Source organism: Acipenser ruthenus, chromosome 6 (assembly GCF_902713425.1).
Source record: "Acipenser ruthenus chromosome 6, fAciRut3.2 maternal haplotype, whole genome shotgun sequence".
Taxonomy (NCBI): Eukaryota; Metazoa; Chordata; class Actinopteri; order Acipenseriformes; family Acipenseridae; genus Acipenser; species Acipenser ruthenus.
Window position 1 is genome coordinate 77,269,596 of NC_081194.1, and position 13,215 is coordinate 77,282,810.

Below are 13,215 nucleotides of genomic sequence, written 5' to 3' on the forward strand. Positions count from 1 at the left end.
TGGTTAGGGCTCTGGACTCTTGACCGGAGGATTGTGGGTTCAATTCCCAGTGGGGACACTGCTGCTGTACCCTTGAGCAAGGTACTTTACCTAGATTGCTCCAGTAAAAACCCAACTGTATAAATGGGTAATTGTATGTAAAAATAATGTGATATCTTGTAACAATTGTAAGTCGCCCTGGATAAGGGCGTCTGCTAATACATAAATAATAATAATAATATAACACCCCCATGTGACGCGTTTTGACCAATCAGGATAGAGCATTTAAAAGACCTATTGATCTGATGGCCCCCAAACAGGGCGAAACATGTCTGTGAATGTAGAAACCTTTTGACGACTTTCATGTGATTTGATTGGCTCTTGTGGTATCAATGAGGGATTTTTTAAAATCCATTCCCATATTAAATACCACAATAAATGACTTTTCTTTTCACAATAAATTGACAGTAATGTACAATTTACAAAATAAAATGTCTTTGTGTGAAACTGATATTTACAAGCATTTCCAATATGCACAATAAGATTTTTCTTTCATCTTTTTCTTGCTCTGTAGCTGAGCAGGTGTGAAAGCAATTTTAAATTCAGAATAACTATTATCATGATATGAACGACTATGTTAAAACAAAAGAGCAGAATTGACAGAGAAACTTTGGAACAGCATTATTTTTCCTTGCATGACAAAAACTCCAGAAAATAACATTCTTGGACAGGGTGCTTGTACAACAAGTGCATAGGCACTTGAATGGAATAAAATCACTTTAACACCAGCAGCAAAGAAATGAGCAGGAATGTTTCTTTTGTCTGTGCCAAATAACACTATAAATCTCTAATGCTACACTTTTATAGATTTAAAGAGACAGTACACTCCTTTAACATCAATGGTCGAGTTTACAATGACTGTGGGAATGGGTGCATGGGTGTGTGTGTGAGTTTGGTGGCTGGTGGCCATCTTGGTGAAGGAGGCTGGAACCAAGATGGCCACCCTTTGCACAGCCACATGATATTTGAATGGAAAAGTGTGGAATGTGGCTAGGTGGTGATTGGATGATTGATTCAAACAATTAATCAAATACAATGACACCAACCTGCTATGTTGTAAACGGAAAATGATATCATATCGTTCGCAAACAGTGTCCCAGATTTTCTGTTGTAAATGAGCCAACATCTGAAATTTCAAGCTATTTACAAAAATGAACTGCCGTACTACTAGCAGCAGAAAGGCCCCTTTTTGGGCAACCACATTAGAGATGCAATGGGCTAGTTTTCTCACTGCTTTAAGTTGCAGCGTCCCACATTTATTCATATACTGATAATAACATTTACAATGAAAAACTTATAGAGCTGATATATATATATATATATATATATATATATATATATATATATATATATATATATATATATATACAGTACTTAATATATTTATATATATTAACATGGGTTTATAAATTTAAAAAAACGTATGGGGCACTGCACGTTTTTCCTTAGAAACCAGAAGGTCTTGAAATGAAGCAAAAAAAGAAGCAGTTTTGGTAAATACATTTATAATTAACATTGATGATAAATGTGTGGGTGCGCGTTAGTTTCCGTTTCCATATCCTTGAAATGACTAATTTTCACAGACATGAAGAATATTTACACCACATTATACATACAATTTAGTTCACAAATAAGTGTTGAAACAAACACACATACAGTACACACTCTTGCAAAAGTCTCTATAATTTATTTTATCAGTAATGGACTTTTTCTGTCTTTGATATAAACCAAATTACTTATCAATAAGTATATCAATGTATATTTACATTGATATATGTAAATATATCAATGTAAATTATAGTGCTTTATAAAGATCTTTATAAAGCACTATAATGCAAGTTTATTGGCATGTTAATGCTTTAAAAATACAGCCTATATTTTTTTAATAAAAGGGGTCAACGTCTCTTTAAACAGCTGCCCATAGACTTATTTATGAAAGCTTGAATGGAGCTAAAACACAGCTAAATGGAGCTCAAACTAAATCAAGTTGTTTTTTTTTGGTTCGCTTTGGAAATGTGTTGCTGTAACATGTCAAAAACTTCCATATGACTTCCTGGTGGTGCTCTGAATGCCAGTTACCAACAAAACAAACTGTAGTTGCAATAGCTGGCCATAATACACAGTGTTTCTGCACATGCTGGAAAAAACCAGTAAAAATGCTTTAGCAACCAACCCCAGTGTCATTTCCACACAATGTAGTATGATTTACAGGGGATGCATGAATATTATTTATGAGGCCATGTGTTAATTGGTGTTAATACCCATCGTTGATTGCTCCTAATGACTGGTAGCGTTTCAGGGATTTTATAAATAGTATAGTGTATACAGTTCCTTGTGTGTAATAGAAAGTATATGGAAATAAAAGAGACATAATACTATAAAATACTATAAAAGAAAAAAATTAAGGATTAAGATAAAATAATATAAATAGAAGAATGTAGATGAATGGAAAATAAATCAGGTTTTTTAAAACATCTGTATTGTTCCCAGTATTGTGTCATGCCCCCCCCCCCCCCCCCCCGATGGAACTCATATGTCAACCATCAAACAAATGGTTTTAAAAATAACAGCTGTGAATTACTATTTAACATGGCTTTTTCTTTAAAAAAAACAAACCCATAAAAACAAAATAAAACAGAAAACTGTAAAATTGTTATACAGACCCATATTTAAAAAAAAAAAACAACAACAAAAAACAAAGCAGCTTGCCTTGAAGCAAAAGCGTGTTTGATTTTCTCTATTTTAGTACAAAGACAATGTTTCAAATGTTATGGCGGTTATCTCTTTTATGCAAATGACTTTAAGTTTGTGCAGATCAGACAAAATTATTGTTTTTAAAAGGGTAATTGTGCAATGTAATATGAGCAGCATTTCTATCTTCTGCTACAAATTGTTAATTTTGAAAATCTGGGCTGATTTTTTTTTTTAATGTTTCTTTTACAAAATAAACACTTAATTTTAATTATATTCATGTACAGACACAAACGGAAATCTACAAATCTGTCATTTAAAACAGTAAATATGTGTTATATGGTTAGAATGGTCACCTAAAATAAAGTGTTAATGAACTTAGACCTTTAAACTGCCAATATATTTCATATATAAATAAATAAAACAAACGTTGATTCCATTTCATATTTGGTCGCATCATAATTTGCTTGTCTTTATTTTATAATAGAAGTGCTTTTTTGTAGTTTGTAACAGACATTTTTTTAAAAGGTCTGTTAGTTTAACGTAGATGTTGTAAACATTTAGCTTCATGGCCAGTTAAATGTTCTTCCAATGATCTGGTAAAACTTCTGATTAAAAGGGTGAAAAAACTTGCGCAGTTTGGTAACAACAGAGGGATCCACGTCTGGGTGTATTCGCCCTTTGCTACCTGCCAGGCACTTGTTAAAGACAATGTTAAATCGCAAGCAGTAAAACCCTCTGGTGGCATTGAAGTACAAGTTAAACTGACTAATCCTTGGAGGGAGATTTAAGAATTGTTCCACAAGCTGAAGCTCTGGCAAGGGATCCGTTATGAGCCGGTCTCCATCCACGATATGAAACTGTTCGACGGGAAAGTATTTGAGCCACTTCTCTAAATGTTTTGTGTAAATGCTGGTGCGCACGGCCTTGTACTTCGTGTTGACCTCACAGGTGTTGGGGTCGATTGCTAACTTCTCAAATTTGTAGTAGGTCTTATTCTTCCTTTCCTTACCTTCCAGCACTTGAGTGTAATCAGAAACGGCTCTGGTCGTGGGCTCCCTCACGATAAGTAGCAGTTTGATGGACGAGTTCATTTTAAAGATTCGTTCTGGGACTTCCTCAGTGATGAAGTAGGCAGGGCTTTTCTCTATGGTGATTTGATGCGGGTGAGAAAAGGGCATCTTCCCTCTATACCATTCGATGCCCTTGGCGTAGTTGGGGTCGTTATCAAAGAAGTGGACCTCCTGGGAGGCTTTGACCATGGCTGGGTGCAGGTTCAGCATCTCCAGCAGGGCTCTGGTGCCCCCTTTCCGCACTCCAATGATGATCGCTTGTGGGAGCTGCTGGACCAGGTTGTGAAGTCGAATCTGTTCTGTCGTGGCGTTGCCTTTCCTAAGCTCGTGCAGCAGGCCACGCTTGAACTGTAGGGTGCGCAGGGGGATTTGCTCAGGGAGGTTGGAGCCTGATCGACCTTCTATGGGGCAAATAGGCTGGGGCCTGTCAAGCAAAAGGAAATAAATAAGTGAAAGAACTGGAAAGCATGCTTCTTCAGTCATTGTTAGAGAGCTTGGACTCAGATTCCAAATTTATTTCACCATCCCTCTGTCTCTCTCTTTGAAAACTGATAGAACTGAGCTGTGTTTTTACACAATTCTACCTGATTAACTTTTGAGTTACCCATAACTACAGTATTAAACACTCAATATTTGCTGAATTTATGATTACTAAAAGAAACAAATATTCAATGAGAAATGTTTTGACTGGAAGCCGTCTTCAAGAAACATTGTCGAGGCATTTGTCATTCAATATTAGTTTCTTTTGGTATCCATTTTTTTTTAGCTAAACAGAGGTTATCTTGAGGGTGCAGGGTGTTTTTTGGCAAGATGACTGTTGCATGTCCTTGAGACAAATTACTAAATATGCATTTAGTTCTCATCAAGCTGAAAGTCAAGGTCTATAGATCGGCTGTGAACCATCAGGACTGAGGTTGAGCAACTCATTATCACCATGTGTAGACACAATGTTTAAGAATAGGAATTAATTGAGGCTATTTTATTCCCACAAAAGTATACCAGGGAGTGCCAAGGGAAGGTTCTTGGAGCAGGACCTCCTTTATAGCGGGAGCAGCGCCCGGCCGCTGTGTTGGTCAGCTTTTGTTATTTTAGCTGTGTTTTCTCCACTGTGTTCTGTTTTGTATTTTTGCATTTATTATTTCTGTTACACTTTGTTTGTGTACTTTGGCCGCGTGCTACACCACTGTTGGTATAACCACGTGGTTTCAACAACCCCATCCCAGGTCTTATCACTGCTGGTACCCTAGCGGCGGTACCTAGTAATTACATCAATAAATAACTGTAAATTGTAAATAAAACCAGGATGTCTGGGCCATCATTTCGACTGCAATTTCTCCACCTTTCTCTCTCTGTCTTTTGCAGCAGATTCCCACACCCCTGTTACAAATGCTTTATAATTGATATGCCCTTAAATGTAGTATTTCTTTATGATACAATTTAGATGCCCAAGAACAGAAATATCTAGTTAAAACATTTCCTTACAGTAGTGCAGTATTTCTATAACAGCTGTTGCTTTCAGAATTCAATGTGGATGCTTTGATGCGCATTCAATTCAGTTTCTATTTGAGGTGCAGTGATGCCTTCAGAACAGAGACCATTCCTCAAGGTCTGTGACTCATCCAGGTTCTCGCTCTACACTGGTGGGTTTGGAAGAGTGAAAACCAGGCCCAGACCCAACAGCACTTCAGATGTATTTTGCACCTGTACTGTATTGGAATCGCTTCCATGTTAAACAGACTGTAAAGGAGAGGTCATTTACAAACATGTCAATCTGAATAAAAGATTTGTACTGACCTATCCAAGCTCCCAACTCTGGTAGCTAGATACAGGAGACTTCCAATAGCAAGGCTGCCTAGCACAAAGAGCTTCTGTCTCAGCAACACCTGCTGTTTGAATAGCATGGCCCTCCATCAATCTTCAGGACTGCGTCTTCAGCCTGCAGGGAGCAGAGCACATAAACCACTGATCACCAAGTGGGAAAGACAGGCTAATGTTTATTAACAGACAGTCAATCAATTCCTACAAGTGATTAAGCCACACTTGCAAAATCTTTTAAGGCACTCTCTTGCTATTAACCAAGATGCTTTTAGTAAGCTCGGTGATTTAATGTAATGAAATATATGGCAACTAGTCCCACACGAGTCCTGTTGATATAAATGTAGTTTTCCCCCCTATTGCTATAAATCTACAGTGTAATATACTGTTTCTGTTTTACATCAACCTAATACACAGTGAACATAATATGATCCACGTCTCTGCAAACAAACAAAACAGATTGTTCTAGTAGAGCCTGTAGAATTAACCAAATACAGTAACCCTTGGTGCTTTTAGAAGATCTTTCTGTTTTATTTAGGGTCAGGTGTTTGAGCTGCTAAAGTTGGTAACACCGCAAGATTCCCCAATTAACCTGTGGGGTTAATATTTAAATGGCAGAGATATATTCCAGCTCTACAATGCAATCAAAGGGGTTATTGTTATTTAAGGGTAAAACCATGTGATGAGATGACACATTGGCAATACTGTAGCTATAAACACTAGGAGTGTGCTGATACTCGTCTTCCCCTTTAAGAAGTATTTATTGGCAGGTATTAAATAAATCAATTAATTACTGCCATATGGCAGCATGACAGGAAAATGTCAGCAACCCGGATCAGAGGAAAATGTGGAAGGTAATTGCCATTGAGTGGTGCTCAATTGTAAATGTGAGGGAAGGACAGATTTTCTTGCTTTGAAACCAACACATTAATAAATGGATTAATTTAATACCAGATGAAAAGAGTAAAAGATAAAACCTGAAATACAGATTCCCTCATCATATGCAAGTTAAAAATAGGCCTATAGTGTATAGTTAGAATGAATAATTCTATATATCACAAAATCAAAGCTTAAGTCTGTATAATGTATATGCCAAAATGTATATGCCAAAATGCACACTCATCTAGAGCTGCAAATGAAGTATTTTGATTTGTGGTGAGTCTACGCAAACAAAGGAGGTGATGTCTTGGAAATGTTACATTTTTATTCCATTTGCATTGACATATTCAATAGTGTGATGAAATGTGTTTTAACTACTGTAGCTAAAGAGATACAAAAAAAACCCATAAATACCACTCCAGCACTTTATTCCATTAAGGCACAGATTTATTTGATTAATTGGAAGGATGTGCCACGATACATATTATTGGTATGTTTTTCTGATCTGTTTTATTGTGATCGTTTGAACGTCATGAATTACATTAAAGCATCATGAACATTTCATTCAACTGCGTGTACCCTCTATAACCAGCAGGGGGCGTTAGATCACTATTTATCCACAGTGTGATCCCCCTTGCCAATGAATGACATGCATGATTAAATGTATATATGAACCAGGATAGGATAAAGGGCTATTTGAAGTTTTTTTTTCTTCTTTCTGCTAGTATGCAAAGAGAACACTAGGGCATTCCTGCTCTCATTAGTGTCACATTATAAACAAACATGCAAAAGAATAACTTATTTCTTAAGTTAAAATTAGTGTGTTTAGTGGAGAAAAGTCACTTTTTGTTTTTGTTGTTTAAAAATGTCAGTTCTGATTCTTGCTTAACCAGTCAGAGGCCTCAGCTCACCCAACCATTTTACCAAGGACCCTATTCTCAAAGCAATTTACTGCTATGTTCTGAGACGAGAAAAACACCTGTTTATTTAACAAAACAAGGAACAACCAGCTTAATATAAGGTCTCTTAAATGAGCGCTAAACAGTGCTATGCAAATATTTAAAATACACTACACAGCAGATACACTTCTTCACACAACCTATTTATCGTGACACAAGTTGTTTATTTTTCATACAGTAAAATGTACATGGATTATTGTTTAAAAATTACAGACCAGAGTAATTGTGAAAATTAAATACACCAGCATTTTTTTCCAATAATATTTCCCTGCATACAAACAAGAACACCTTCTCAATACACTCTGTTCTACAAAGCCTCATGCAGGCTCATTTAAAATGTGTATAAATCACATTTTTCAACGTATGCAGTTATCAAACAGAAGCAATGTTGTCTTAAGAAATGCAATACTAATGCAATTACTACTTTATCACTTAGAATTCACAGAAATAAACATTTTCTCCCTAGGCCTGTACCTTATTTTGTGGACTGTCGGTTTGAATTGAAATGATTTTCATTATTTTGTAGTGCCTGTGACAGGTCAGGGATTTATAGACCTCACAACCCGAAGTGTCTATCAATTTATAGACCATCACAGGCCAGCTTAGCAGCTAATAAGACATCTGAAATACTACAACCGCTTTGTACTTCTAACTTACTGCAGCTCTCAAACCGCTGCTTTCCCTTATTCCTTCCAATCGTGAGGGTTCTAGACAACAGCTTTCCATAAACGTTGATATAATATGCATGTAATAAGGTGTGCTGTTGTCATACAGTTTACTGAATCACTGTGTACTGAAGCCTGCAATAAACGGAGCAGGCATTGTTCTAGGAGGGATGGGAGACTGAGAGGGAAGGTGTTGGTTTGGGATTTTGTTAGGCTCATCGGTATTTCTACACTTCAGGTTTAGTAACTCAGCAAACAGACTGCAATATGGGTGAGTAAGCCCTTGGGAGTGATGTACTATATAAGCAACTCAACACTACTGAGAAAACACATTTTGTATTGCTTTTCAGGAATGTGCTGTTTACTATATATATATATATATATATATATATATATATATATATATATATATATATATATATATATGGTTTTCTATGTGACCTAACAATATAATAATGTCATATCAAACAGACGTTTCTTTAAACTGTTTTCTTTAAACTCACAAACCAGCTCTAATATGGACCTCTTTGCAGTTTGATTGTTATTGTCTTTAGTAATGTTTGTGATGCTTAGTGAAGCAGATCAATAACTCGCCCCTGGGGAGAAGCACTGGCAGTATCAATATATAGATAAGGATGGCTGTATTTATATCAGCCAAGATCTGATCATTAAAAAAGGCTCAATAGGGTTCAATACCTCAGCTAATGAAGGTGTCAGTACTTGATTACACAGACCTGTATGTCTTTAATTAGAGTACCATTTCACCTCTAATGATGAAGGTCTGAACAGTGTAAGCCATCAGCGCTCAAGAATGATTGCACACTAGTGTTCCTTAAAAACACTTTCCTATGAAGTGCAGTGTTGAGACTGGAAGTGTAAATTCCTTGTGACTAGGTATATACATTACTATATTTCAAACCAGTTTTGACAGCTTATTTCAAAGTAATTCAAAAAATAATACCATCCGTATTTGTCTCGGGACTCCATTCTGCTTTTGGGGACTTGATGTATTTACGATATGTTGTAATTGCTTCGTGCATTTTTAAATGTTACACAGTATATCGAATCTGCCAGAAAACTGGTTACAAACACACAAGCACATCATTGTTTTTTCTATCTATTCAGATGATGACATAAGTCACACCAGACATGTAAACAAACATTTGCATTTAGGTAAAGACAGATATATAGAAAAGTCATAATAACTCAAATAGTGAAACAACAGAACCCAGAGCTTCTTAGAATGATTGAAAACAAAAAGACAAGACAAGGTGAACAGACTAACAAAATGACATTTAAAATGAACACGTGCGTTTGCCCTGAAACAATGAGACATTCTGACAAAGCTTTAACATGATACAGTTAGATAACGATAGCATGATATTAAGAAACTGCTGTTAAAAAAAAAACAAAAACATATCAATATCAAACTGTTAACATAATCAAAATAGACTTAAATGAGTTTAAAGCTTAGTGAATGTCAGGAGTCTAGAGCAGACAGCCAGGTCCCAAGTTATACAGTGGCTTTGACTGCACACTGAAGATTCTCACTGAATGTCATTAAATTCTTGGCAGTCTGCATGGCAGAAATCTAAATTTTGAGGCAAAATGAATAAAAAATATTGAACCCTGTTGTTCTGCAGTGGTAATAATTAGCTAAAATTTAGCACTTGTGGGAGGTTTTGCTTATTAAACTGTTATCACTATTTTTGCAGACAGCACCATTATCCTATCAGGGCTACCATTAGGCATTAGGGTTAAATTGGCAGTACTGTAAATGCCCTCGTCATTCCTACAAAATGTATACATTTTGGAGAACCACTGCACATCCAAATACTGGCTGGCTCATTAAAATAATTTTCATATAAGCAATATATAAACTAATAAGCTAAGTTTGTTCTTCTTATTTGCAGATTTGTCATGCTTTCAGTTCACATGGCTGCACCCTTTGTTGAAGAAAAAGCTAAAAATAAATGACCTTGACCAAGTCGGAACTTAAAAAAGAAAACTGTTCTTTAATTAATGAGTCTATCAAACAGATGCTTTGTTCTTGTTCTACTCCGTTGTTGCTAATTATTCCCTGTCAGTCTTTCTCTTTCTTTATTCAGTAAACATTACTCTTAAAACAATACTACATGAATACTTCCCCACTTCTTCGGATTACCCTTAACAGTAAAACCATAATATCAAGAATGTACAGAGACGTGTGACTTGTCCATATTGCAGCTGAAACTTTAGCATCACTCAAGAACAAGCAGATGCCACTCTGACAGAAATACTGTACATGGTCTGGTACGATGAGTATGAGTATCCATGTTTTCTATGTTTTTAGTTTTCAGCATAAGTTACTATAAAGAGCTTTTGGTACTGTAGAATGGTACCAGTGGGAACATATCAATGCTCTCACAATGATATTAACCAATACATAATGGCAAGCCACAGTCTCATGGAACCATATCAGTACCAGTGTACTACCTATTCAGAGCCACTGTGAATTACTTTTCCTAATGCACTGCGTTGCACTGGTAATTCTGTTGTTTGCTGCAAGGCAATTATATTGACAGTTTATAACGATATCCCACTGGTATTTTTCAAAAGGGATTACTGATTATTCTCTAGCTTATTAGAATGTTTGCACACTTAACATAAAAAAAAAAAAAAAACTTTGTATGTTTTTTTGCATTTATTATTTTGGATCTCAATCTATTTAACCTATAAAAGAACCAATTACTGAGTTATGTGCTTCTATTGAATGTACACAGACCCCTAGAATTCTGAATTGCTTTTATCTCCTGCATAATTCAGGTTTTATAGTGTGCTTTAGAACAATCGTGTTAACATGTTTGTCACTTAGGGGAAATGTACAAAGCCTTTATCTCCAAAGTGTAATTAGCACCATTGCCTTTTTCCAGAGAAATATGGTAATGTTACACAAAACTACTTAAAGAGGCCTTGAAATTAATTCAGCATTTCTAGTTTCTACGCGTGTGCTACAAAAGGTTTTGTGAATTTCCCCCTATGTTTCTTTTTCAACACAGTTACAATTTTAAAAAAATGCAATGGGTTTGTTCTGAACACTGACTTTGAAGAATCAGTCCTGTCAGAGAAAAAAATAACTTGTCTTGTTATCCAAAACCACATCATCTGAGTGCCCTGAGCAAAAAAAAAAAGTGTCTGAATAATTCAGCACTATTCAGTTTATTATTATTGATCTGCACTGTTTTACTTGGGTCTCTGCTTTGAGCCAATTACTCATATGAGTTCTTCACTTTAGCCCGTCTGTCTTGTGATATTATACATACATTATTTATTGCATCTTCTGCTCTGCCATTGTGTTGGACTGTCCTCTGGTACCAGCATGTCTGTAGCAGAGCCTTATTCATTTGTGCATTAGTGGACCTCATGCTTTAGAGAAATCACTTTAAATTGAATTTTTCCTTCATGTAGCAATACCATTAAATGGATTGATGTTTTATAGTACTTAACACTGAATCAGACTTCGATTAGAATGTTATGTACAGTCTTTTATTTAGTATAGCCTCTACTCTTTATTCAAACCACTGTAAAGGGGGTCTTTATAATAAAACTTGTACATGCAATATGATAATGGGTTTAATACCTTGTATTATTATTATTATTATTATTATTATTATTTTTAATGGCTAAATTTAAATTATTATAAATAGTGGTATGACCATTTCAATGTATTTTAATGGTGTTTGTAATAAAAACAGCCACTATCACTTCTCTGTATAGCGGTAAGTGCTTTTTTTTCACAGTCAGAAAACTGTTCCCAGTTCACAGTATGGTAACGTGATAATTTGATTATTTTGATAGTGTTTACATGCATTCCAATCCAACACTTCTAATCTGCTTGAATCCAACTACAGAAGGTAGCTAAATTGGCTTTGGTTATACTCAAGGGATAGCAGCATAATCCTTTCTTCCCCTACCTGAAGTTGGTTCCTAGCCTACTCACTAATGAAAGGAAATTGCGTTGTCTTCTTTACAGTCAACAGCTTTCCAGAAACAGTCCAGCCTTTCTATAGTATTTTTTATTACTTCAGTCAGAATGCAACCTGTATAGTGTCAGTCACTTTATACCAAAGGTTCCAAGAAAAATAAAAAATAAGGTCAGGTCCTGAAGCTTTTATTACTATTTTCACATATACTGTCTTTTATAAACACAATTTAAAACATGCCCTCTCCTATATAAAACATACCCAGTAATGGAATTGTTTTGTTATTGAATTTTTTTTTTCTTTACGAACATCTAAACAAAAATACTCCTACAGCAAAAGAAACCTGCATGCACACAGTATATATTTATAAATGATAATATTGTATTCCTTATTGATAGCCTTGCCATAGCAATATAAAGCATCCTGACTCTCTGACTCTCTCCAAACACAGAATACTGTATTTATTGTATGGATTTACCTTCCAATAATTCATTTGCCAGAGAGGTAAATTGGTAGGTTAGGTTGAGGTGGACTAAGACGGAGCAGAGGATCTAGAATCCAGTCACTTATTCACCAGCCACAAACACGCATTGTTTTTTAAAAACTTGACTTATTGGTCACATGTTTCTGGAAATTCCCAGGCAGGCTACAATTGGCTGTAGCTGTCCTGGCATTCATTCTCTAGCTACTGCATGCAGTATAATCACAAATGACTATTGAGATGCCGGGAACCAATGAAGTACAAGAAGCTTGATAACATGTGAACTCAAGCTGTGCAGAAAATTGCTATGTGTGTCTTTACGTATTAAATTCAAATATCATGCATAATTCCTATTTTTTCAATGTGTAAAACACCCAGTATGCAGCTTATCTGGAGCGCTGGTAATTTGATAAGTGGTATTTAAGACGTAGATGTAATTACATAAGCAAAAGGTGTAGTAACATGGTAAAGGATATCAAAATGTTTTACAGTATGTGAAATAACTTATTGTGTTCTGAAGATACATGTAAAAATCTAAGTGTGACAGAGATGTATTGAAAAAATATAGATACATAGATATATAACATACCCTGAGATACTGGGGAACAAAAATAACAACTCTATTGTGGATGAATCAAACATTTATTTCTA

General features: G+C 35.6%; 1 protein-coding gene across 1 annotated transcript in view; it reads right to left on the bottom strand.

The window, feature by feature from the left end:
- Positions 1-1,513: 1,513 nt before the first annotated feature.
- Positions 1,514-13,215, bottom strand: part of LOC117410967 (heparan sulfate glucosamine 3-O-sulfotransferase 5-like) — a 77,425-nt gene continuing 65,723 nt past the window's right edge. The window contains exons 2-3 of the mRNA XM_034017944.3: positions 5,598-5,739; positions 1,514-4,227 (exon numbers count right to left, since the gene is read on the bottom strand). Coding sequence (XP_033873835.3) covers positions 3,297-4,227; positions 5,598-5,704 — 1,038 coding nt within the window. The 5' untranslated portion in view covers positions 5,705-5,739 and the 3' untranslated portion in view covers positions 1,514-3,296. The remainder of the gene's footprint in view (positions 4,228-5,597; positions 5,740-13,215) is intronic.